Source organism: Triplophysa dalaica, chromosome 20, assembly GCF_015846415.1.
Source record: "Triplophysa dalaica isolate WHDGS20190420 chromosome 20, ASM1584641v1, whole genome shotgun sequence".
NCBI classification, from domain to species: domain Eukaryota; kingdom Metazoa; phylum Chordata; class Actinopteri; order Cypriniformes; family Nemacheilidae; genus Triplophysa; species Triplophysa dalaica.
The window spans coordinates 13,856,017-13,880,799 of NC_079561.1; the positions used below are offsets into that span (position 1 = coordinate 13,856,017).

Consider the following 24,783-nt stretch of genomic DNA (forward strand, 5'->3'; position numbering starts at 1 on the left):
GAGACACAGTTCTCGTGTTTAGTATTTAACGTGTACAACACACACACACACACACACACACACACAAACACTGATGGATTACAGTCTCACCATCTCCTGGAGCTCCTATAATGGGATGGAGGGTTCAGCCGTAGTCTTTATTCACAATCCCTTAATAACTGTGGTGTGTGTATGAGTGCTAGTGACATTGAGAGTATCTAGCTGACGATGAAAATCCATTTTCGAGTCTTTATGAGTAGAAGGTCAGCACATGACGCGGCTGGGATGTTTGTGTATGCGTGGTGATGCTTTTTCTTTGTGTAGGTGTAAATCGAATTGATACGCACCAAATACACGCTATGTGCTACCAGATTAAATTGGCTTTGGAGGAAAGCCAGAGGTCTTTCGGGTGTATGTGCATTTATACTGCAGATCTGTCACCAGTCTCAGTCTTTTTTCGTTTCAGTGATGTATTCTGACAGCGTAAGAGCAGCTGCTAGTTTTGATATGCGACATCAATTCATCACAAATGATCATTTACATGTAAACAAACATACCCTTTTACTTTATACCATGGCAAACGATTTTAAACACCTTAAATGTAATGTTTAAAAAATAATGTTTGCTTGTGCACTTCTAATGCCTTTTTATGTAATTCATAACTATTTCATGAGGTGGCTCATTCATATTTATTCAGACCATCTTGTTCATTCCAACATGTTTCTAATAATTCTTGATTGATTCATATTGTGTGAATTCATTTGAAGTCGCCACCTAACATAATCTGGTAAACACGTTAGTTTTCTCTCATTCTGTGAGGTTGGCAGTGATATATACCTGCTGGCGAACTGCTCTATCCGTGAGTGTGTGTCATCATGAGGGAGTTGTGGTGATGGGGACAGCCTATAATGTAAACAAAAACACAACGATAAACACAAACGATCACCATGATGACAACAACAAATGACACCTCTAATGATCTGCAGTGAAGGATGCGTGTTATTGGGACGGACAAACTAAGGAAGAAGGTTAGACAAAAACATGGGAAGGTGGAGGTAGGGGGATTGGAGGGGGTGGCGTGAAGGTGGGTCTATCGCTCCATGCATTGAGGTGAGCAGCATGCTGTACGGAGGGAGACTAGGTGGGTTGGCTGGTGTAGATACTCACTCATACTCCTCTGGACACATGCTGATGAGAGTGACCGGACTGCAGGAGGGAGAAAGAAAAACAAAAAACAGAGGAAGAGAGGGAGGTTGGGGGGAGAAGGGAGGAACAGAACGTTTTTAGGGTCAGAGGTTTCACAATGTGGAAGGCACAACCACACAAATGGACGGGGAATTGATGCAATACCCCTCCAGTGCTGTAGGGGGCAGCACAATGGTTAAGGGATGATACAATTGACAACATTTGAAATGTTGTTTTTTAAATGACTATGGACCCTTTTCACGTTTCCGGGTTCTCAGCAGCGGAAGTCGTAGTTGGGTATACTTCTATAGCGGTGAATGGGAGACTACAAATATATATTTTTGCATTCTTATTTGCTCAAATAGCAATTATTTTTACTACTTTAACAAAATAAAAGACAGAGAGAGTCTGATAACGTTAGTCAAAAGAAAAAATGATGTCAAATTTACCGTGACTTCCATAGACGCTGTATAAGAAAAACACTATATTTATATACAATAATTTTCTTTTGTAATTTGTAATTTTGATCGAAGTTAAAATAATACAAAGTATAGTGCTATAAACATACATTCATTTAAAAAAGTATTTAAGATGCTGATGACCGCCATGACAGGCTTGTGAAAAAGTTCCATTTAACCAATTCAAATTCTATCTTTAACACCTGTGTCGTTCCTTTGATACAAATCCGTTGGTAAAACAAAACAAAAAAATAACACAAACTTTACATTGATGTTTTTCACACAATAAAAGTGAATAAGGACTGACACTGTTATTCAAAAATTAACACAAAAGTAAGTATTATAAAAGCATTCCTTAAAACATGTCTATAACATTCTCGAGTCAAAGATAGATTTGTGGAATGGACTTAAACTAAAGTTATTCTGAACAATCCTTTTCGTTAGAACTGACTTTTCTCTGAATCTATGATATTCAAATTCATCAAATCCCCTCTCAAACTCTCTTTAACACTGTAAGAATGTAAGCTGGAGCCAAGAAGAAAAAAGTCATGCTCTGACAGTCCTGAAGTAAAACTGAAAGTGAGCGAAACTGTGTAAAATTCAGCCTTCTATATCCAACACACACTGCGACATTTTGGTTAAGAACTACAAGGATCAGATCTCCAATCCAATCATTATTCTTTCATTTATTTTGATTTCATTAGCGTCTTTTCAAATGAAAACTCGCTGGTAATCTCACACGACACCAGGCACAGAACATCAAACGCCCGGCTGTGCCTCGACATGGAAGAGTTTAATCAGGGGAAGAGCCCTAGTGAAGTTTGGTTCAACCGGAGATGATGAGAAGTGCCATCTTTTCTTTTAAAAGCGGCCACACGGGAGATAAGACTGTAATTGCAGGATGAGATATTCAGAGTTAAATCTGTTCAATTTTGTCTTTTTTCAGCATGAGAAATGCAAGAGGCTTTTGGATTTAGCACCCTTCATTCTCACCGCAGGACGAAGGCGGTTTAGTTTTTTACAGCTGATGCAACTTTGATGTGGAGACAAAAGCAATGACGCTGAGCATCTTACAAACAGCCCATTTCATTCTAAAGGAAGGATAGCAGAGACAGGGAAGATAAACTCTTTACAAAAGTTGGTTGAAGTTGTGTGAAAGGACTTTAAAGTCGACATTAAACTTTAAAAACCACACCATGTCTTACGTCAGTAATGTGAACCAGTTCTCACCGAGTCAAATTAAATGAGAAAGAAGTGTAGGTTGGGACTTGATTTCAACCAATGGGAACAGATTGAATTGTGGATAATGCCTCTATTGCTGCGTCTAATATTGCCTACTTCCATACTATATAGTAGGCGAAAATGAGTATAAGTCATGAATAGTAAGTCCGAAACCTCAGTATGCAAAAAACAGTAGCTGAAAAATACCCGGATGGTCTACATCTTCGGCCGAGATTCTTGGATCAGATGGACAATGTTCTATCCCATGATGCCCCGGGATTTGAGCAACGGTCAAAATTCAAAAGTAAATCAAATAAATATAGCGGAAAACTTTAAGGCGGACGTCCGTTTTTAATAAATAAATTTCTCGTGACAAAATTATGTTTTTATCAACGATCACGTTAAGGTAGTTGTTAATATGTCATAGGTCAAAGAGCAAGCGCGTCACATGACCATAAAACATGCCCGAAATGTATTTATACTACTCCCATACTGTTTTTACGGCTGATAGGTAGGTACTCAAATTCAAATTCAGTACGTACTGTCACAGTATGAAATTTCGGACGCAGCTGATTTCTTAAAGGCAAAACTGGAGTTTGGAGTGAACAGAGAACAATTAGGCAATCACCTTTAAAGTTTTTCGAGACTAACTATATTACAAGGTGGCGATTTCAAGGAATGTCATGTCCACTCCCAACCTAAATAAATGCGTAATAAGCAGATCACACTAAAACATACAAATGAATGCAAATAATCCACCTCGTAAACTAGTTAACAACTCCCAATATATTGTGTTGTCTTTACGATTAATTGGGTGATTCTCATCAAACCACCATAACATCATAGCAGTAAAGAGTAAAATTAAAAGAGAAAGTGACCCTTAATGTATTCTAAATGTACAATATCATTGTACAACATTTTCAGAAATTTGTACAGAACTGGGAATTTTTGGAACAGGTCATTCGCAGATACAGTAGAACCTTTTGATTCTGAAAAATCACTTTCAGCTTAGAAGTTTAAGATTTTATCTGCAAAACCACATTAAAGCAATACAATTTCAAACAACACAAACAGTTTACTTATAGTTTTCTTAAAAATCATCAATCAATTCCTAGTTTTACTGCCGTAGCTTTTATTACTTTGGGATTAATGACTGCTATTGGCAAAATGTAGAAAAGCTACAATAAATAAAGTTAAACAGCAGCCTACTTCTCAACATTTGTCCGATGGCTAATATTATCCAATAGTCAAGTTGACACCAGCTGAAAAAAAGTAATTTCAGAGGCCCAAAAAGCTTCACAATTTGACACATGATGACGAAGGCAGAAGACCTGAAACATGTATTAAGATAATAAATTGGGTCATTTTGATTTCATGGTGACTTTCATGGAGAGCAGATAAGGAACGCCAGCTAAAGAAAGAAAAAGCACGATGGTCTAGGAGGGAGATATATGAACTGTCAAAATCGACACGGTCCAGTTACCCCGGCCGTTAAATAGCCGCCTGGTGTATCACTATGTACAGACTGCCGGGCTCAAAGTAATGAGGGATTCTCGAAATTAGCGCCGACAGAATCACCAAACACGAGCTCTCCAGTAAAAGTCGGTCAATATTCCCTGGAGCTTTTGAATTTGAGGAAAACCAAACACTGTAGGGTTTCATTTTGCTGTTAAAAGGAGCTGTGAATATATTGTAGATATGGTCATCACTCTTGGTTAAATCTGACGCATGGAGCTGGAGTTTACACGTGCTGCTGCAGACTGTAGCGTGTCTGCTCAGAAAACCAAAAATCAAACGTAACATAAACCGGTCTGGTATCAGAGACAGCTAAGATCGTCTGGATGTCACGCTAACGTGGACTGACAGCAAGCCTGTGGGGTGCAGGCAGACATTTCGGCACTCCAGCTTCCTAGGATTTATAATCCGTGCTAAGTGAAGAAATAGGTCATCTTTAGTTCCTTGTCATTTGAGCTGAAGCTTCTTTTCAAAGCGGCTCAAATTCATGAATTTTAGAGATCGAACCCACGGTCGAAATCACAACTACGTTAATGAAGAAACTCTGATCAAGCAGAAATGAATCTTTTTCTGCGCTGTTACACTTGGGTTTTGCTTTAAAATCTAGAGAGCTGCATAAATAGGTGAGACAGATTTCTGTGGCATCAAATATATCCTTCAGGACTGAAGAAATTCCCAGAATTCACTGCAACGAGCTCAGTGGATAAAATAATTAGCACCAATGTGGAACATTGTGAGGAAATGGAATCAAATTATTATTCATGAAATTTTTAAGTATTTCTGAATAGTTTATCTACTTAAAATTGTCACTTTTTTATCTAAAATGTGTGCGTTTGGTTAAAGAACACTTTGCTGAAAATAAATCCAGATCAATCAAAATAAAATAATGACAGATCTCAAAAATAGATTTAAAATGTTGTGTTTTCTCCACAATCAACGCCTCCATTTTGTTTAGGAAAACTTCACAAACCAATCAACAATAACCAAAAAATAAAGTCATAACTCCACATTTTTTCTAATTGAACATTTAAAGAATTGTGAAACAAACACTTTTGAAATGCAATATAGGTCAAAAGTCAGTCAGACATCTGCAGATATTAAATATCATAGTGATATGTGATGTCTTAAGTCTGAGGGAAAACTACGCCGTTCTCTACATCGCTCAACAGTGCAAATAATGACTGGAAGAGACCACAGGCTGCAAACAGATACTTAAATGTGACAAAATCATTTTGTTTTGCTTTTGAGATGCTTACGTTTCCATGTTGTCTCCTTCTAGGACCGTCTGGACTGGCAGATAACCCAGGCGAGGGTGTTTCGCAAAATACTTCTTAGAGCGAAACTTGTTTTTTAAGACTTTGGTGAAATCTCGCATGTCCTCTCCCGAGGTGGTCTGAAAATGTAAACGACAGATGATAGATTAGAAGATGTGTATGTGAATATTCTTTTTAGAAATAGGTCAGTGAAACTGTACTTGATTTCACAATCAATAAAAGCATTCGTAATGTTTAGCATGACACATTTGGAGTCGTATGTGAACATCAATCGAACAGATTCTAAGGGTTGGGATTTTCTAACAGATGGGATTTATGACTGAGAGTTCTCTATAGATCTCTGACCTGAAAACACTCCTTTATTTTTAGAAAGGCATAAAATTAACATCAGAGGCTGGAACAAGCACATGAAAGTACATATTTTTGATGTAAGTGAAATTTAGTACAATGAAGGAAAGCAGAGCTCATTAGTCAAACATCTTTCTTGTCTTTCTCTTTAAAGCATGCGTGACCCTCAAGATCCAAGACTGATCCGTCAATCACTCGTCTTGTTCTCCATTTGCCTACTGAGCCTGAGCTGAGGTGTTTCAGTCTGCTACACACAAACCACTTCAGAATGTCTCTGTCTGTCTGCACTTCTGCATCTACACACGAAGCCCTCTTTATCCTCATATATTCCACACAAAAAAACTCTTCTGCAGAGAGAGAAACTAACCAAAAATGAGGATTTGAGCGGCTCATGCAGCACAGACGGCTGCTGTCTTCAACTATTTGCTTTACTAAACTCTCAAAATCCAAAGAGCAACAAAACACACAAGTCAGGTAAAGTATGTAGAGTATACATGACACTCACTGAAATATTATTGAGACAAATCTCAACATTTAATTTTGGCAGTTTCAAGGCAGGCATGAATGATTTTACGCACTAATATACCTTCATGAATAAGGTCTGTCAAATTTTAAGTCTAAACCAGGTCATAAAAACCATAATGCTCTGTTTACACCAAAGGTGACGCATCGCATTCCTCGCTCTAGGTTACTCGCGGGATGACTTGTTTTTATTTGCGTGAGTGACGCAAAAAAAAAACATTTACATGCTTAAATTGCTTAATTTGTTTATTGAAAATAAACAAAAATAAGTTTAGTTAATAATGACTAAATGTCATTTTGAGCATGTTGAGTAACCTTTCACACATAGATGGTGATAAAGACGCTATGGATTAGGTTATGGATTGTTGCTTAAAGTAAATACTATAGTGAGTCTTATGCTGTGTTGACATCAAACGTGAATTGAACTATTTGCGTAAATAAATTACATCCAAAGTCAATGTAAAGACGTGAATAGACCCAAATAAGGGGGTCCTTAAGGACATCAACCACTTGGCAAAATCAGTAGAGCCGGTATGACACATCTGGACACGAAGAGACCCTCGCCGTTGCGCATTGTTTTTTGCGTCACTCACGCAAAGAAAAAGAAGTAATCCTGCGAGTAATCTAGAGTGAGGAATGCGATGCTTCGCTTTTGGTGTGAACACGGCATTACGTTTTTTTAAACATTGCCATCATTTATTGACCTGCTTTATACTTTAAATTCGACAAGCCTCATTCATGTGTTAAATCAATCATAACTTTCACATTGAACTGAATGTGACAGAAATTTGTTATGCTCATGTTTAATAAATGTGACTCATTGTATGGAAACATCTATCGACATGAGGTCGAATAAATGACACATAATTTCAACGTCTGTGTGAAGTTTTTCTTTCAAAAGAAATTAACTCGGCTGAATGCTATAGGAACATCTGTTCAACTAATAAAAACAATATCAGCAAAACAAAAAGCAATATCACCACAAAGAAAAGCAATAACTGTGTAACAGCCCTTTTGAGGGCCACAAAAACATATTCTGTTCAATATTGATCTTCAATACTGCTCTCCGAATGCCGATGACAATATTTGCTGCTGAAATGAAAGTAAATCTTTACGGCAGAAGCGTTGATCGTCCATGTGTCTGAAAAGCGGGATTCATGGAAATTGTTGGTTTGTCTGGACATGAAAAGCATTTTCTTCACATGATAAATCTCTATCAATACTCGTGAATTAAAGATTAAGGCTTATTTTCTAAACGGTATCCAAATAGTATGGAAAACAAATAACCTGATGGTGAAGAAAAGAGGAGATACAGATGGTAACACATAACACACTTGATGCTTTGCTGGTAAATGGCACTGGTGGGCTCCAGAAACCAGTTACTTACTATTATAACATGGAATACTTGATTCTGATTGACGGTTTTGACATTATAGGGTCTGTAATAATATAATTCAATAAAGAAATCTCTTTTCGAAAAAAAATGTCTTTTGGTCACTTGGTGGCTGCTAATCACTGTACGAGTGAACAACCTTCGATAGATGAGCTATAAAAGACACGCTTCTGCCTCAATAGAAGAAATTGACTGTTCTTGCAAAGCTGCGTGATTAATCAATCAAGCCAAGAGGCTCTTTCTGCTCAAGTGCCGGCGCTCGACGTGAAACTGCTTTCAACTCATATTATTATTCAGTCTAATTCCTCTGAATTTGTGCATGGAGCATTGAAGAGCTAAAGGAAAATTGTTTAACTAGTGAACCTCTGTCGCGCTGATCGATCACGGTGATCCCTTTTCAATTTCACGCTCTGAAATACAGATGTGGAACACCTTCAATTTCCAGTTGCATGCGGTTCATGTTGTGAAGGTGACGGGAATGCCTGCCGGTGATACTAATAGATCGAGCGCCTCTGAGTTTTAACTACTCTCTGACTCACCTGAAGCCATGGACGGCAAACTAACCAGAGCCATTTCTCTCACACGGTAAGCTTATTACTCAGCGACAACACACACTACAGTGACTACTGGAACTGAGAGTCAAACAAATTAAACGCATCTTCTCGGTTCCCAGCATTTTACGAGAGCTCTCGAGTGTTGCAGTAGGCAGCATAATTCTAAGATTTGTAACATTCCTTGTTTTGAACACATACTACGACGTTGCCCACCATAACTTTGTAACAGAACAAGTACATATGTTTTCTTTCATGCAGGTTTGGGATTGGGTTTGGGTTCAAGCATTACTATTTTAACTCACCGGTGTGCAGTATTCCACCATGGGGTAGGTCAGTTTATGACCCTTCGCTGTACGACCAGAGAAGAAACAACTCTGACACACGTCGTAGTTGAAATGCTTCAGACTACGATATCTGCGGAGAGAGAAAAAGAGTGATGTTTGTTGCTATAAAGCACTGACAATCATTTGGTGGATAAAAACATCCGTCTGGCAAATCAGAATAAGTAGGCCAGATGTTAAATCAGGGGTTCCGGGGGGGAGGGGGCTCAAACTCCAACACTAATCAAACCCACCGGCCTGTTATTTTTGAGTTATCTTGTAAACCTTAATCAGCTGCTTCAGGTGTGTTTGATTTAAGCTGTTAAACACTGAAGAACAGTGGCTGAGAAGGACTAAGGCTATGTTCACATTTAGGTTCTTTTTTGACATGAAAAAGGTTTGCATTGTGTTTACACAGAGCAGCCGAGGGCGTCATTTGTTGCTATAACAACAGCAGCCGACTTTTTGCTTTGCTGTCAATCAGGCAATGACTTCTGAGGCAGCGTTTGTGCAGGAGGGCAGCTCAGAGAAACAGATTCAGTCAGTCTTCATAGACAGCATAACAGAATTCTATTTGAATTATAAACAGAGAGCGTCTTTGCAATAACCAATCACATATTTAATGCAATACTAATTTCTCGCTAGAATTCCAATAAAAAGTTATTGAAAGGGGAAATTAAACTTTATTTTACACAAAACTATGCTCCAACCGAGGTTTCGGCACTATTTTTCTAAGCTTGATCCTGCACGACCAATCACCTTCCTTACATGCTGTTATGGAAAGACAGGTCTCGCTACTCGCTTGTCATTGGTTAGCTGTGAAAAAGGCGCTTAACTTTAGTGTTTTTTTTCAGAAAAGTTTAGCTTTTATTTGAAATGACGCCCTGAGCTGCAAAAAAAGCACTCACTGTTTACGACATAGGATTATAATGTAAAACTTTATAACATAAAACAGACGCTGGTCGCTTAAAAAAGAAGCCAAATGTGAACATAGCCTTACTTTCAACATCCTTCTGTCCCTCGCGCAAAACTTTAATAATGCTTTAGACATCTTGGAATAAATATACAACGGGTATCATATAGACTTACTGTTTGAGTATTTTTAACAGATAATTGACTTGTATCAAACAGAGAACCATGCCAACATTTATTACATGTATCAGTGTCCCAATGAAGAAAACAAGTAATCCATGTTAACATAACATCGAAAACCATGCTTGCTCATTCTTTTGTGTTGTGTCGTTAACACAGTTATTTAAGCAATCCTGACTATATATGTATTCTCCTGCAAAAGCATTTATGTTCTAATTTCAAAGAAATCTAAAATAATTTTGCTACGTTTATGCTTAAAACAAGAACAATAAAAAATAAAGGGTAGAAAAACAAACTTGTTTTTTAAAAAAACACTACTGTCAAAGCAATTTCTTGTTTTAAGCAAAATCACAAAATTCCTTTGAAAGCAAGACATAAAACCGTGTATCATTGTGCATTGTGATTTTTATAGCATGTATAGATAATTGGATAAAACTAAGAATAATATCATGCACGTGACATTCTGCCAAACTACATTCAACTTTATTAAACCTGTCTGTCACTCACAACATTTCAAAACCCTCTCGCTCAAATTACATCCCGTTTTATTCAACAACACAATTAACACAATGCTTAAAACTATTGTTATTCAGCAGATTTTCTTCATTAAAATGTAAATCCACTATAGACCGGAGCAGAACTGTTTGTGTTTGTTTGTTTTTTGGTTGCTTTTGTCTCCGTGAAATGCAAATTCATTGAATTTCATCCCTCCAGAGAATAATATTTTCACCTCCCTGCTGCATAAATGAAATGTTATGACAGTTAAATGTGCTGTGTTTCTGAAACGGCCTCCTTTCGGCTGTGGTTTCAGCTCTGTCTGAGGCCCCTGCTGAGAACTCTGTGTCTTTTAATAAATCAGGCCATTGGAAATTTGGTTATAATCCCTTGTTATGTGTTTTTGGGAGAGGCAGGTAAATTGATTTAGCTTGAAATTCAGGCAAAATAGTTGAAAACGACCAAAATACTGTACAAACACAATGAGCAAACTTTGTTTGCTAAGTTTTTAAACTTTTTTAATATTTGCAGACAGATTTAGTTGACTAGTGGCGGTTCTGACTGTGAGATTCACATAAGGCACAGCCATTTTCGGCTTTTTGCTTTATTTATTTATTATTTTTTTACTATCGATATGTTAAACTATCTACACAAATTTTGTCTCTTGCTAAGTGAATTCATCAATCTTTCAGAAATACATCTCCAGATATGCTCTCCTTTAAGAGAGTTGAGTCCTGTTTGATTAACTCTGACGTTCATTTCCTCCGTTTCTCGCTCGTGTTGTGTTTAGTCGTCCTCGTTATTCATCACTGACAAAACACAGTCTGTATCTCTTCTGTCAAACGTCCGATTGAATCTCCACTCTGAAAACACGATGGTCTGCTGTGACGCGATCGGTTCTCGGGGGATGCTGGGGGTCTGTTGTGTAACTTAGCACAAGCGTCTTAATACGGAGAGCGACAGGTCCCTAACTGCAATACACAATCTTTATGTATGCATGTACGTGTGACATTTGAAAAGGTCAGCACACCTTCAAGATCAGACTGTGACTGCTTAAAATACTCAATGGAGACAAATGATGACGTGTGACACATCACTTATCACACAATGGGAAAAAAAATGAAGATTCAAATTTCTTACTAAGCATTTTGTTTTGTTTTCTAGTACAAATATCTAAAAACTCTTAAATCAAGATACATTTCCTTGACAAGCAAAGTGACCTAAAACATTTACTTTGTTTTCTTTAGAACAAGCTAAAAATTAAATTAGGTCCTTAAAGGAGTAGTTCATCATTAAGCTTTCCTCAGAAGCCACTATTTGTTTTCGACAGAAGAGATAAAAACACAGACACCTTATTTGACATGTGGGTGATTGAATTATCATAAAATTAGATTTTTGTATTTTCTTTTACTAATTTACCTTTAGTGAACTAGTAAAAGATACTGGCCTATTTAAACATGTTGAATGAATTTTAAATGTTAAAACATGAACTTTGGTAGCTCTAGTTTAGATGTGAACTTTGAAAGTGCCAGAGGACACACATCTGATCAGTAACTCCTACGATCCCGTCTCTCATGCTCTTATTTAGCATGTGCTATCAGATCCTGACATTTGGATGAATGTTGGGCCTCAAGAGTGAATCTAACCTTTCCGCTCCCTGACAGCCGTACGCAAACCTGTGTGTGTGTGTGTGTGTATGTGTGTGTGTTTGCATGCAACTTAAATCCACCACAGATCTCTAAAGATTACACCTTAGAAATCTGCCTGCAGCTACAGCTACAACAATATTAAAGCTGAAATTCGTTTTTCGTTCAAAACAAACAAAATGTTGTCATTTAGCTAGTTGATAAAGAAAGCAATCTGCTTACTTCACCCTGATTTACAATTGTAAGCTTTAAATCATCATGCGAAATTTGAGTTGTCTGGCACGACTTTGTGGTAAATGTTCAACATCAATTTGACATCAACTGATGAAAAGATAACTGCGTAAAGATGATAACAGCATTTATTGAAAATAGTTTATCAATGTGGGTCATTCTCTTTTTAAAATTTGTGTGTCCTCATAATCTTCAGTCAAAATCTGAAAATGCACTTTGATGAGGTATTTCAGACGGCTTGGGCGGAGCATCTGTTAACTCCTCCCTTCAACTGTCAGTCTGCTGCCAGTTCCATTTAAAAATACAAGGCTGTTATTATACATCCAATCAAGTCGCAGAGAAAGCCACAGCCACTGTTTTTCTCTCATTTCATTCGGAAATGCGTCAAAATATGGAAGTATAAACGATCGCAACTTCCGGTTCACAGGGACTTTAACAGGTTAGTTATATTATGTTTATATTATATTATTATTATTTAATAAATTGTTATATTATGACCAAACCTATAAAAACACTTTCACCATTAAATAACGTATTATTTAGACGGAAGTATTATTTCATAAACCTTCAAGTGAAAAGGTTTAAGTGTGTCCAAACAAGTATGTTTAACTGGTCGTGTGTGTTTATATGTGTATACCTGAAGCCAACGATGGGAAACTCTTTACAGATATTACACTTGGCCTGATGTTTGGCCGTTTCCGCTGCGCCCACTCTGTGCAGGACAGGAAGCCACACCATGGACTGCGGCTCTAGCCTCATCCAATCAATAAACTGCCTCGGCTCCAGCTCAACCTTATTGGTCACCTGAAGAGAGGGTAAAAACAAACAACCAATAAGAGGAGGATGAAGTCTACAAACAACAGGAGAGATTAACTCATAAAAGAATGCGGCACGTCTGAAATCAAGATGATAGCTTGAACATTTCCTACTAGGACATCTTTATTGATGGCGTCACTCACATCTGCTCTTATAGAGACAGAACAGCCTCATAAATATTACAAAGATGATAAAGCATTCAGAAAATTTCAGTGATGTCATTCTAAGCGGGTGATTTTTAACAAAGGTAATTTTAGTGATCTGAAAATAATCTGATTCGAGACAAAGACATTATTTTCTCAAATAATTTAGTTTTGATCCCTATAAATACTGTATGTCTGATGCTCAGGGGACACACTTAGCTCATGCTGTAAAACATGATACCACAATATTTAAAACATTCACAATAATTTGAACTAACTTTTAAAATAAAACAGAAATTAAAATAAAATTCTGTTGTTGTACATATAACTTAATATAAAATTGACAAAATTTAAGGTTTAATCAAACCTTCTTAATGTGACTGCATAGGTCCACCACAAAAATTCAAAAACTTAACTTTAACATAGTTTTAACTACAAACATGACGATAATAATTATTAACTCTAAAACAAGAGATTAAAGACACCAAATTAATATCACAAAACAAAAACATTATATACATTGAAACCAGTAATTTGTTGACTGCTCCACGGATTGGATTTAACAGCCAACATAAAAATATGGACATAACTCTACATCCTATAATGTAAACGTTTTGTTTCAAGTACACGAGACGATATTTAGAAAAATGTGGTAACAGAACAGCACTGGACCCCATTCACTTCTATTGTAACCAATGCAAGCCAATGGGGGGATGTAAACAGCATTTCTCAAAATATCTTCTGTTGGGTTCTGCTGAAGAAAGAAAGTCATAGGGGTGATTCACATTTCGAGTCTTTTGGGTGCAAGTGTGTTATTTTAAATGTAGACAAATAGGGAGCGGCGTGGTCGTGAAGCGCATATGGTGCAGCGTGCACATATTGCGCATCGAGATAAAAATTGTTCAATTTTAAAGATTGCCGCGGGTCATTTGACTAGAAAAAAGCAACTTGGCTCACGTTTTCCACGCGGTTTAAGACACCAAAGTGTGAATCTCCCCATATAGGTTTGAAATGACAAGAGGGTGGGTAAACTATGATGGGAATTTCATTTTGAAGGTGAACCGCTCCTTTAATAATGTGGTAAACAAACACACAAACGCTGATCATAACATTTTTTGCAAACAACAAAGATAATCACGAAAAAATAACAAGGCAATAAAAACAGATTTTGGCAGGAAGTCATCTACCGTCCCCAACAGCAAAACATTTTTTGGCAGTGATCTGAATGTACCGATGGGTTTAAAGTCTTTAAATGCCACTTAGCATTGAGAGACACACACATATGGTCTTTAAGACAATGGGTGTCTTGAGGTTTGAGCTGTATTTAGGCTGTGATGTCATAACTATGATGTCAGCTCTGTCCTCTGACAGCACCAAACACATCAACACTATCAGGAGCCCTCAAGCACCGAATGTTTGTGTGAATCCATCAGTCTTTCAGCTGTGACAGGCAGTCGTAAACGACTGCAGGTTTGACACCTGTGCTGTCTGTCTGTCTTTTCACTGGATAGCTCTCATCTCTCATGTGATTAATAATGACACCTATCCTTCATTTCCTCCATTTTTTAGGCCACTTCCTCTTCCAGTATGTCAGTTCTGATAGGCTATTTTTCTCTGATCATCTTTCCACCCTGACTTGTTTATACGTGACTGTCATCATAAAGTCTCTGTTTGGTGAAGAGAGATGTAACACAGACTGAAAGAAACCGAGAGTCTATCAGAGAAAATATGAAAAGCCAAAATCGGACAGACAGATGGAGAGATGGACAGGATGACAGGTGGGCAGAGATACAGACAGATTCACAGACAAACAGACCATGACAGAAAGAAAGACTGACATATGAGGTAAAACGGAGACACAAAGACAGATAGGCAGTGAGACAGATGGAACGTAAGAACAGACGTAAAAGCGCTTAGAAAAAAACCCCATCAACCAGAAAACGCTTCAATGATGTAACAATCTTAATCTGTAAAGTGAATATTTATAGCCGCCATTTATAAGTGCTGTAGTATTTACACAGGAAAAAAAATGACTGGAGGACAAAAATGTAAACGCTCATGCTGACAACACCATTAAAACACACACACACACACCTGGTGTGAGGTACTATAAGGATATCGCAAGCAAACCGGTTCAGTAACTCACCAATTGCTTTATAGGGGAATAAGACATCTGTCATACCCTCATAAACACAAGCCATATCAGGGTAAAACACACAGCCTGTGATCAGTCATTGTTGCATTTGTGTGTGTGTCCACGTACATGCTGGAAGCAGCTGCGGACGCTGGGCTCGATGTTGCTCCCGCCAAAGGCCGCCACCTCACCCAGCTGCCGAGGGATCTGAATGGCATCATGCAGCAGAAGACCCAACTGCCTTTGGTCACATGTATCGCCCGCTGAAGACACCTGATTAAACAAACCTGAGACAGACAAACAGAAACACATGAGTACAGTCCATTCAAGAGACAGACAGATATAGAGAGACAGAGACAAATATAGAAACACAGACAGACAGATATAGAGCTATAGATATAGACAGACAGGGTTAAGTAAAGAACACTTCAGAGAGTGCTTTTATGTGCATAATCCCTGACACACTCTTTCTTTCTGATTTGATTTAAGCTTGGGGACAGAAATGACCTTGATCAAAACAACAAGAGCAGAGTCGGCCATAGTTTTAAATGTGACCCATCCGTTCTGAACCAAAGACCCTTCTGGCGCTTCAATAAACTCTGACACAAACACGCAGACAGCTAAAGTTGCAGTAACTGTGTGAGATTTCACTGCTGTGTCAAGACTCAAGGTCAATAAACAAACTCAAACGGCCGTGAGTCTGTCCATATCAGCTACTTTACAAAGTCGTGACCCGTGAGAGTGACCCTCAAACTGCTCAATGAGAATGGAAAAAATATGTTCTCCTTCTCAATACTGAGATGGGATGTTTTTGTCTGTCTCTGTGGTGCTTCAGACATGGAGAAGACTCGCCGGCGTTGCTTTTAGACTAACCAGCGCAAGGATTTGTGTACTCTTCATTAGGAACAAAGACTCAAAGCTCCTGAGGTGAGTCACAACCTAAAAGAGCAAAATGCCCAATTATGTGCTGAGGTGCATCATGGGAGTGCAGTCAGACTACTGTGCTTTTAGAAACAAAAACAAGACAACAGCAGAGAGAAGGGCATCATGGGATTTGTGGTGATTCACAAACAAGCAAATTAAAGCGGGTTACATTCCGGATTTGTGGTTAAGATCTAATAATGCCTTGAAGCGAAAACACAATTTTTTCAGTCTACATTCCTACGATCTGACATTTCATTGACCTTAACCATCACCAACAGGCCCGCCGAAATAATGGTCTTTTCCAGTGTCAAGTAGTGCCGAGCCTCACTGTCAGCTAAAAGGTGTGACAATCGCAAATTATTTTGTAAAAGTCGCTCAGCAGTCAGTGTGATTTCAGCTTCATTATTAAAAACAACATAACGCTAAAATCCCAACAAAGAACCACACTACCCATAATCCTGTAAAGGAGCAAATAATGAGAATTTACTGAACTGTTACATTGGAACAGCTCAGAAGAAGGATTTCATGAAACATTGCGGATGAAATAATGTATTTGTCACAAAGTTAATCAAGAAAAGGTTTTCACTTCATTTGTCAATGACTGTGGTCTTTTTGAATACTCCAATCTGATTGGCTGAAAGGTGTGCATTAAACATGCCAATTGAAAGCTGTTATTGTTGTCTCATCAATATGATACTGTTAACATCAATAATAGCATTCACTTGGCAAATGACCATATAAGCGGGATAATCCACGGCTAGCCGTGCATTATTTAATGCACTTCGCAGAGGTTGCTTATATGCGTTTACATCGTGCATAAAAATCCTTTAATGCACGGCTCACCGTGGATTATCCTTTACATATTGTAGGATTATTAATCACGACTCACAATGATTGATGGAATGTGAAGTTCATTCACTGCAAAATTGCATACTTAAATTCCTTTCTAGGCAAAAATGTTAAGCCGTTTATTGCTTCAAAACATGTTATGAGATTTATCTCCGCTCTGACTGGTTGGGTTCATGGCTTGATACTTGTATTAAATATATTGAAATCTCACATTTGAAAATGTTTGGGAAATTACAGCCGATAAAGTGGCCATCAATCTTTCTCTCAGTGCAAGCACAGCTGGCAGGGTTGCCAACTCTGTGGTTTTCCAGCAGAATAGCGCTACATGCAAACGGATTCCGCGGGTTGAAATTTAACAAATTCATAACTTATAGTTAACCTAAATTAGAGTATTGAACTAATGTACTCCACCAAATGTATATTCTAACAATAATTTAACTGAATCAGACTATAAATCTGTAAATAGTTATTTCAAATAGTTCTAAAAAAAGATAACCGCCATTCCTGAAGGATTTTGTTCATCAGCTGTAAATCTGGAGGTAAGATAATTTTATTTATGTAAATATATGTCAATGATTGTTGCTATACAGTTATTTTCATTGATTAAAGTGTCTAATGTGTTACATTGGGCAGGCTTTGTTACAACAACCTGGCAACCCTGACAGTGGGTCTGGACGAAAATCTGATTTGTCACCCAACGTTCTCATGTCGTGCCTGGTTAGGACACAATGCTGTGAGTGTTGGTTGGGTATATGTTAGAGCTTACATTTGTACTTCTCCTCCAGGTGACCCTTGCAAAGCGAAAGAAGGCCAATCTTCATCGATAGAACTCGAATCTTCCCACTGCGACCCCTGTGACATTCAAAACACATCATGAGAAACAGACAGTAGTGAGATGACACTGTGTCTAATGACGCTCTAATGAATAATGGTTATTTTGTTAGCTAAAACTATTATATATTAAAACATTTATGTTAAAAGAAATAAACATCTGGTCTAATTATTATTTAAAAAGCATGTAAACTAAATCAAAATTAGTTGCATTAACTGCAATAAACTTAAATAAGTTGAGGCACTAAAACTAACTGGAAAATGTATATATAACATAAAAAGGAATAAAATAAATAAATAAAAATAAACAAATTGGAACTAAACTAAAAGAAAAACTTAAATAAAAATGTTTAAACCTAAATGGCAATACAATAATTTGACGAACAAAATTATTTAAAATAAAGGTTAAAAGGTTAAAAAGACACGAGTGGACGCTAAATATCATGATAAATGTCACGATCAGTCAGTCATGTAGCATGTGTAATGCATACGTGTCATAGACGTTGAGCAGCCAGTTCAGACACATGTCCACACACAGTGGGACATTGACCAGATCTTTGTGTTCCTGCTCCAAACCGTCATAGATGGACGTCAAACAGTTGATGACCTCAGGAACCGTCAGTTGCTGTGAGTTTACAGTCAATTTATGCTGCTGGAACATCGACTGAGCCACATTCAGATCCAACAGATCCACTGAGAGACAGATACACAGATCAATAACAGACCATTTCTGGAAAGCAAAATGCTCATACAGCAGCACAATACAGCTAAAAACTTTTTTCAGCCTTTTAATATTCCACATATGAGGAAATCACAATCAATAAGAGTAGATGTTCAAAGGTCCGGTGTATGAAATTTAGCGGCATCTAGGGGAAAATTGGCAAATGGTAACCAGTGGCTCACTCCACAGGCTGACGCAGGACTAAGATCTCGTCGCGTTTTCACTTATTTGTCGAATGCTATGTGACCCTGGATCACAAAACCAGTCTTAAGTAGAACGGGAACATTTTAAGTTAAAGCCAAAATTACATTGTATGGGTCAAAATAATCAATTTTTCTTTTATGCCAAAAATTATTAGGATATTAAATAAAGATCATGTTCCATGAAGATATTTTGTAAATTTCCTGCCCTAAATATATCAAAACTTTATTTTTGTGAGTGGATGACCAGTAACAGTGCCTCTTATCTACAACTTCAAAGGCAATTTTCTCAATATTTTGATTCTTTGCACCCTCAGATTCCAGAGATTTAAACAGTTATATCTCCCGCAGATATTATCATATCCTAACAACCTATACATCAATAAAAAGCTTAATTGTTCAGCTTTCAAAATATGTACAAATATTGATTTTGAAAAATGTACCCATAAGATTTGTTGTCCAGGGTCACATATAACGTATTTGTAAAGTATGAACATCAACCCGCGATGTATTTAGATAGAAATAGCTAAATCTAAGATAATAGAAACATAACGCTTCATTTTGTAAGGTGTTTTGACAGCTCTAAAGACATAGTTATGTTTATAACATTGCATTTCTGTCAATAAATCCTTAAGAAATTTAAGTCACACATTAGGCGTGTTTGATTCCTGATCTGGACCAGTGGGTGGAGCTCCGTATCACCCGTTCACTGTCGCTGCCGGTTAGGGCAAAAACATTATGAACCAACTAGATTTACCGCTTGTCACTTTATCATGTTGTTTCTCATAAGACACTTGTACATTTCCGGACGATAAACACTTTCATCTTTGACAATGCGAGACATTGAGTTCTGTTTACACTATTTTAATTAGACCAATTAACTACACAAAAAGACAAACAGGCATGCAAATGAGCAGGACATGAGAGATGAGGCATGGAGACAGGGAAAGATACCTCACACACACACACACACACACACACACACACGCGCACGCACACAGTGCTTTTAATTGGGTCTCTCAGAGTTAATTGAGCCGATGGAGTGAGGACAGGCACTGATGCAGCTCTAATCATTAAAGACATACACACACACTTACAGCAGAGTGCTTTCTGTAGCCGCCGGATCTTCATGGCCGTTCTATATGCAGAGAATCTTACATTGTTGAGGTCAGCTGGATAGAAACAGACATAAATTGAACGTAAGAAACATGAGCATGCAAACAAAACTTCATACTTGATCATACGGCAATGTATCGGCTGCTGATATTTATAAGATTGTTTTAAACCCGTATATAAGAGATTCAGCTTAAAATATTAGAAATTTTAAGAGAAAAATCGAATAAAATGTCATAAAAAAGCTACAGTATATGAGGTGAAAAGTTATTTAGAGGTGAGAAGTGTTTTTTGTGAGATTCATATGTGTGTGATGTCTCCGGAGAGCCTTACAGAGACAGACGCAAACCTTCACTTTGGAGAGGTGCTGTCCAATATTTATTCAGCTGTGTATTTGAGTGAGGTATGAGGCGCTTTCAGCTCTTCTCTAAGGGCTGATGAGATGTGAATCTCTGTGTTTGTGTGACACTTACAAAGGGAATGATAGAGCTCGGTCATCTTGGGATGGTCCCAGCATGTGGACTGGTTCAGATGACTAGAGGAGAGAACAGAGAGGGTCAATTGGACTCGGTACACCCATATAACTTCATCTGTCTGTTGTGTGGGTGTGTGTTTGTGTGAGAGCAATGCTATTTTGGACGCAAACAGGTTTTGGAGGGGCGTGTGTGAATGACTGAGATGGATGAGAAATAAATGGAACAATTGTCTCGCTAGCCTTGTTGTGCTATAGAACATGAATGATATCTTTAAATCATGTAGCTTTTTTTTAAGCGATCAGATTTGGCCAATTCCAAACACGTTTTAACCTTAAAATGTAATAAATCCCAAACATTTTTAAAGCAATTTTTTTGTTTTTAAAGCAAAACTTTCCATGGTCAGGTAAGTGAACTGCCACATCCATAATGGTCCATATTCCACTTTAATAAAAATTGAACTAAACAAACCATATTGTGGTCTATAAGGAGCGACCCCTTCTTCATTTGTTGGGTGTTATTGCTTCTGGTTTGTACACTTTAATTCACAAATTCAAAAATTCTATTAGTATTTCTATTTCATGTTTTGACTGAAAATATCCCATCCATAACACTATTCACCGGCAGCAACATCATGGTAACCACTGAGAACACTTAAGAAGAGCATTTCAGTGGTGAGTCAAGAACCATTTAAAATGTTTTCTCAGTAAAAGTACATTTACAAGAATGTCTTTCTGGTTTCCAATTCAGGAGATAGAGGCTGAGTTTGTCAGCAGGTGTTTATGTGTATCTCATCATCTCATTTATGACTCATTCACACATTGACGAGAGGTCCGATAGCCTCGCCGAAAGGCTCAAACCGTCTCAGGTAGACACACTGTAATTCCACAGACACATGGAGCTTTAAATAGACCTTGATGGTCCCTGAAGGTGGGCCAAAACGAGACGGCCGCAGACCATCATTGTGTCCCATAATGTGATTTTCAGCAGGATCACTGAGGACGGAAGCATTCAGGAGCGTCTGGACAGATTGTGCTACGGGCGGTAATTGAGCTGGTTACAGCCATCAGCAGAAATAAAGCACCTAGGCTGCTATCTTCTCTTCAACACACCACTGCTCTCCAGCAACAGATCCGAGCAGAAGTGTTATCAACCCTACACCAAGAGTCTGTCCTGAACGCCAGCGAGCTGCCTCGCTGCACGCCGTCTACATCAACAACCACCTGCTGAGGTACAACACAACCTCATTAGTGACTTCTACCAAACAGTTCTGTTAAGAGTGAGGAAAGTAGCATCTGTACTCACTTTACTCTTAAAAAAACAAAAAAAAATGCATTGCAGAGAAACATTAGATATAGAAATAAGTAAACACATAAAATCATTTTAGATATTGCATTTTTGGTATTTGAAAAGATATACAGAAACAATCAATCTGAGAACAATATCTTGATGTTTATCTATACAATCAACTTTGTGAGTAACAAGCACCTTCCATTCTTATATAGAATTTGATGTGTTAAACGGCATTTACGATCACATGTTAGGAAAAATTTTAGCAAGCTATAGTTTAGCAAAAACTATACTTATCATAATTCCTTATGTGTGTTACTACGCCATAAAATTTGTCAGATCAGAATAATGTAAAAAGCACTCAGTTTTTAATAATGAAAGTTAAAGTAATGCAGCTAGATCTTATCATTATTGTATCAATATAAATGTTCCTTAATGGCAAGTCAACATCAAAATTATGATTCTGGCTCAATACAATACACGTCGCATGTGAAACAACCAAATGCATTTTAAGATAAATTTCCATCTTTATTTTAAGATGATATTTATGAAAACTTTCTAAGTTATTTGAGAATTTGGATTCTTATTCATTTGAACAATTATGATCAACAACAGTGTTGGGTGTAACTAGTAACTAAGTAATTAGTTACTGTAATTTAATTACTTTTCCCTTGAAAAAGTAAAGTAAGGGATTACTCATATGTTTTCTGTAATTTAAATACAGTTACTTTTGATGTAATTAAACTAAATACTTTGTGAAATATATGCGTGTGCAATAGTGTTATTGACTTCAAAATTCAAAGTCTTACTTTAAAATCTGTGATTTAATGTATAATTCTCACATTTGTAATACTTTGGTCAGTTAATCATATAATTTTAATGAATTCAATAAGCCGTTTCATGTATATTCTTAAATCACTTAACTAATCAAGGTTGATGTAGGATATAGAAAGTAATTAGTAATGAGTAACTAAATACTTTTTGGACGGAGTAATTTGGACAGTAATCTAATTACACCATTGAATATGTAATGAGTAACTAGTAATTAATTACTTTTTCAGAGTAATTTACCCAACACTGATCAACAACTAGTAAATGTATCTTTAGGATTAAACCGCTAAAACATGGAAGGCATTACAATAAAATCTCACACTAAAGAAACGACATCGCTCCACACGGCCTTAATTCATTTTTATGTAGTGTAGATTAAATCTGCAGGGAAATATACAGTACAGTATATACATACACTAACAGATGTGAGAGTGTTTTATTCTGAGCCTAGAGCTTCTCACTGGATTACCTGGTATCTCTTTCATTCTCTCAAGTCCATAGCTTCTTTTTGAAAACATATTCTTATGAATAAACATGAACTCAATGCACTGAACTCATTACATTCACAAAACAGTCTTTAGAATTACCGAAATATCCTTCTTACAAAACACCACATTCTCTCTCTTCAGACCCCCTTGATCTCCAGCACGTGTTCCTCTAGCACGTCTGACAAGTAAGGCATCATAACAAAATCTCTTTCTATACAAAACACACATTTCCTTCTAGTTTTATACACTTTGATCCTTGATCTCTCCCGTTAATGTTTCTGGTGATTTGAGTCAGCAAAAGTGTGTGTATGATTTGAGTTTATTTCGAGTCTTTTAAAGTGTTTTCACACTTTGGTTTTTTTTAGGGGTGTTGATTTACATGAATTTGGGCTTGTTTGCAAACGCTCCAAAAAAACTTGATCCGTTGATCTGTGTACATTTTGCAACATGCCCTTAAATGCATTGTGCATTGAAAGTGTAGTTTTAGTATATTTTGACTTTAAGTTTGACTTTTACACTTAGTGACACATAGGTGGAGATGAGCCACAATTTCTAAAATGCCGTCAAATATTTTTATACATGAGGATGAGAGATTAAAGAGCATATTTGACAATACAGTCAACTGCACACACACTTTCTGAAGGCCTTTTTTGTTTGTTTTATTGAATATTTTTTTCAATGCCATGCCAAAGTATTACAACATGGCACAGAATTAAGATTGTAACTAATTTGATCCCACAGTTCTTTGGTTCTTTTAAGAAAAGTCTAAATAGAGATGGAAGGAGAAGAGGAGTTACTTTGGCTGATTATAATACCAATTTTGAGAAACGATATTTGAGCAATATCATTTGCTTATTTGCTGAGACGGTTTGCAGCCGAGTGTGAAGTGGCTGGGAAGAGAATAAGAACCTCCAAATCCGAGGCCATGGTTCTCAGTCGGGAAAAGGGTGCCTTGCCCACTTCAGGTGGTTGGAGAGTCCCTGCCTCAAGTGGAGGAGTTCAAGTATCTGGGGGTCTTGTTCACGAGTGAGGGAAGGATGGAACGGGAGATTGACAGACGAATCGGTGAAGCTTCTGCAGTAATACGGTTGCTGTACGGTCTGTCGTGAAGAAGGAGATTTACCGGTCAATCTACGTTCCTACTCTCACCTAAGGTCATGAGCTGTGGGTCATGACCGAAAGGACAAGATCCCGGATACAGGTGGCCGAAATGAGCTTTCTCCGCAGGGTGGCTGGGGTATCCCTTAGAGATAGGTGAGAAGCTCGGTCACTCGGGAGGAGCTCAGAGTAGAGCCGCTGCTCCTCCACATCGAGAGGGGCCAGCTGAGGTGGCTCGGGCAACTTTTCCGGATGCCCCCTGGACGCCTTCCCGGGAAGGTGTTCCGGGCATGTCCCAACGGGAGGAGACCCCGGGGAAGACCTAGGACACGCTGGAGGGACTATGTCTCCCGGATGACCTGGGAACGACTCGGTGTCCCCCCGGAAGAGCTGGAGGAAGTGTCTAGGGAGAGGGAAATCTGGGCATCCCGGCTTAGACTGCTGCCCCCGCGACCCGGCCCAGGATGAAGCGGAAGAAGATGGATGGATGGATCATTTGCTTACTTATTCAAACTTTTGTCATCAAAATAACTCATGAACTTTTTTCATGCCTCAACGAATAAAACGATCAAATCGACCTATAAATATTGCCGACCAATATCAATGTCCGTTTACGGAAGTCGTGCCACTCGGTGGTCA

The 24,783-nt window shown here is 37.8% G+C and overlaps 1 protein-coding gene across 3 annotated transcripts in view; it reads right to left on the reverse strand.

Moving 5' to 3' along the window:
* Positions 1–24,783, reverse strand: part of utrn (utrophin) — a 159,163-nt gene that overhangs the window by 19,602 nt on the left and 114,778 nt on the right. The window contains exons 61-70 of one of the 3 annotated variants that reach the window (XM_056734045.1): positions 20,438–20,499; positions 19,949–20,023; positions 18,422–18,623; positions 17,866–17,951; positions 15,456–15,613; positions 12,871–13,037; positions 8,752–8,863; positions 5,615–5,751; positions 1,147–1,185; positions 817–882 (exon numbers count right to left, since the gene is read on the reverse strand). In XM_056734045.1, coding sequence (XP_056590023.1) covers positions 817–882; positions 1,147–1,185; positions 5,615–5,751; positions 8,752–8,863; positions 12,871–13,037; positions 15,456–15,613; positions 17,866–17,951; positions 18,422–18,623; positions 19,949–20,023; positions 20,438–20,499 — 1,104 coding nt within the window. The remainder of the gene's footprint in view (positions 1–816; positions 883–1,146; positions 1,186–5,614; positions 5,752–8,751; positions 8,864–12,870; positions 13,038–15,455; positions 15,614–17,865; positions 17,952–18,421; positions 18,624–19,948; positions 20,024–20,437; positions 20,500–24,783) is intronic. The other 2 variants (XM_056734046.1, XM_056734047.1) reach the window with 2 other exon arrangements.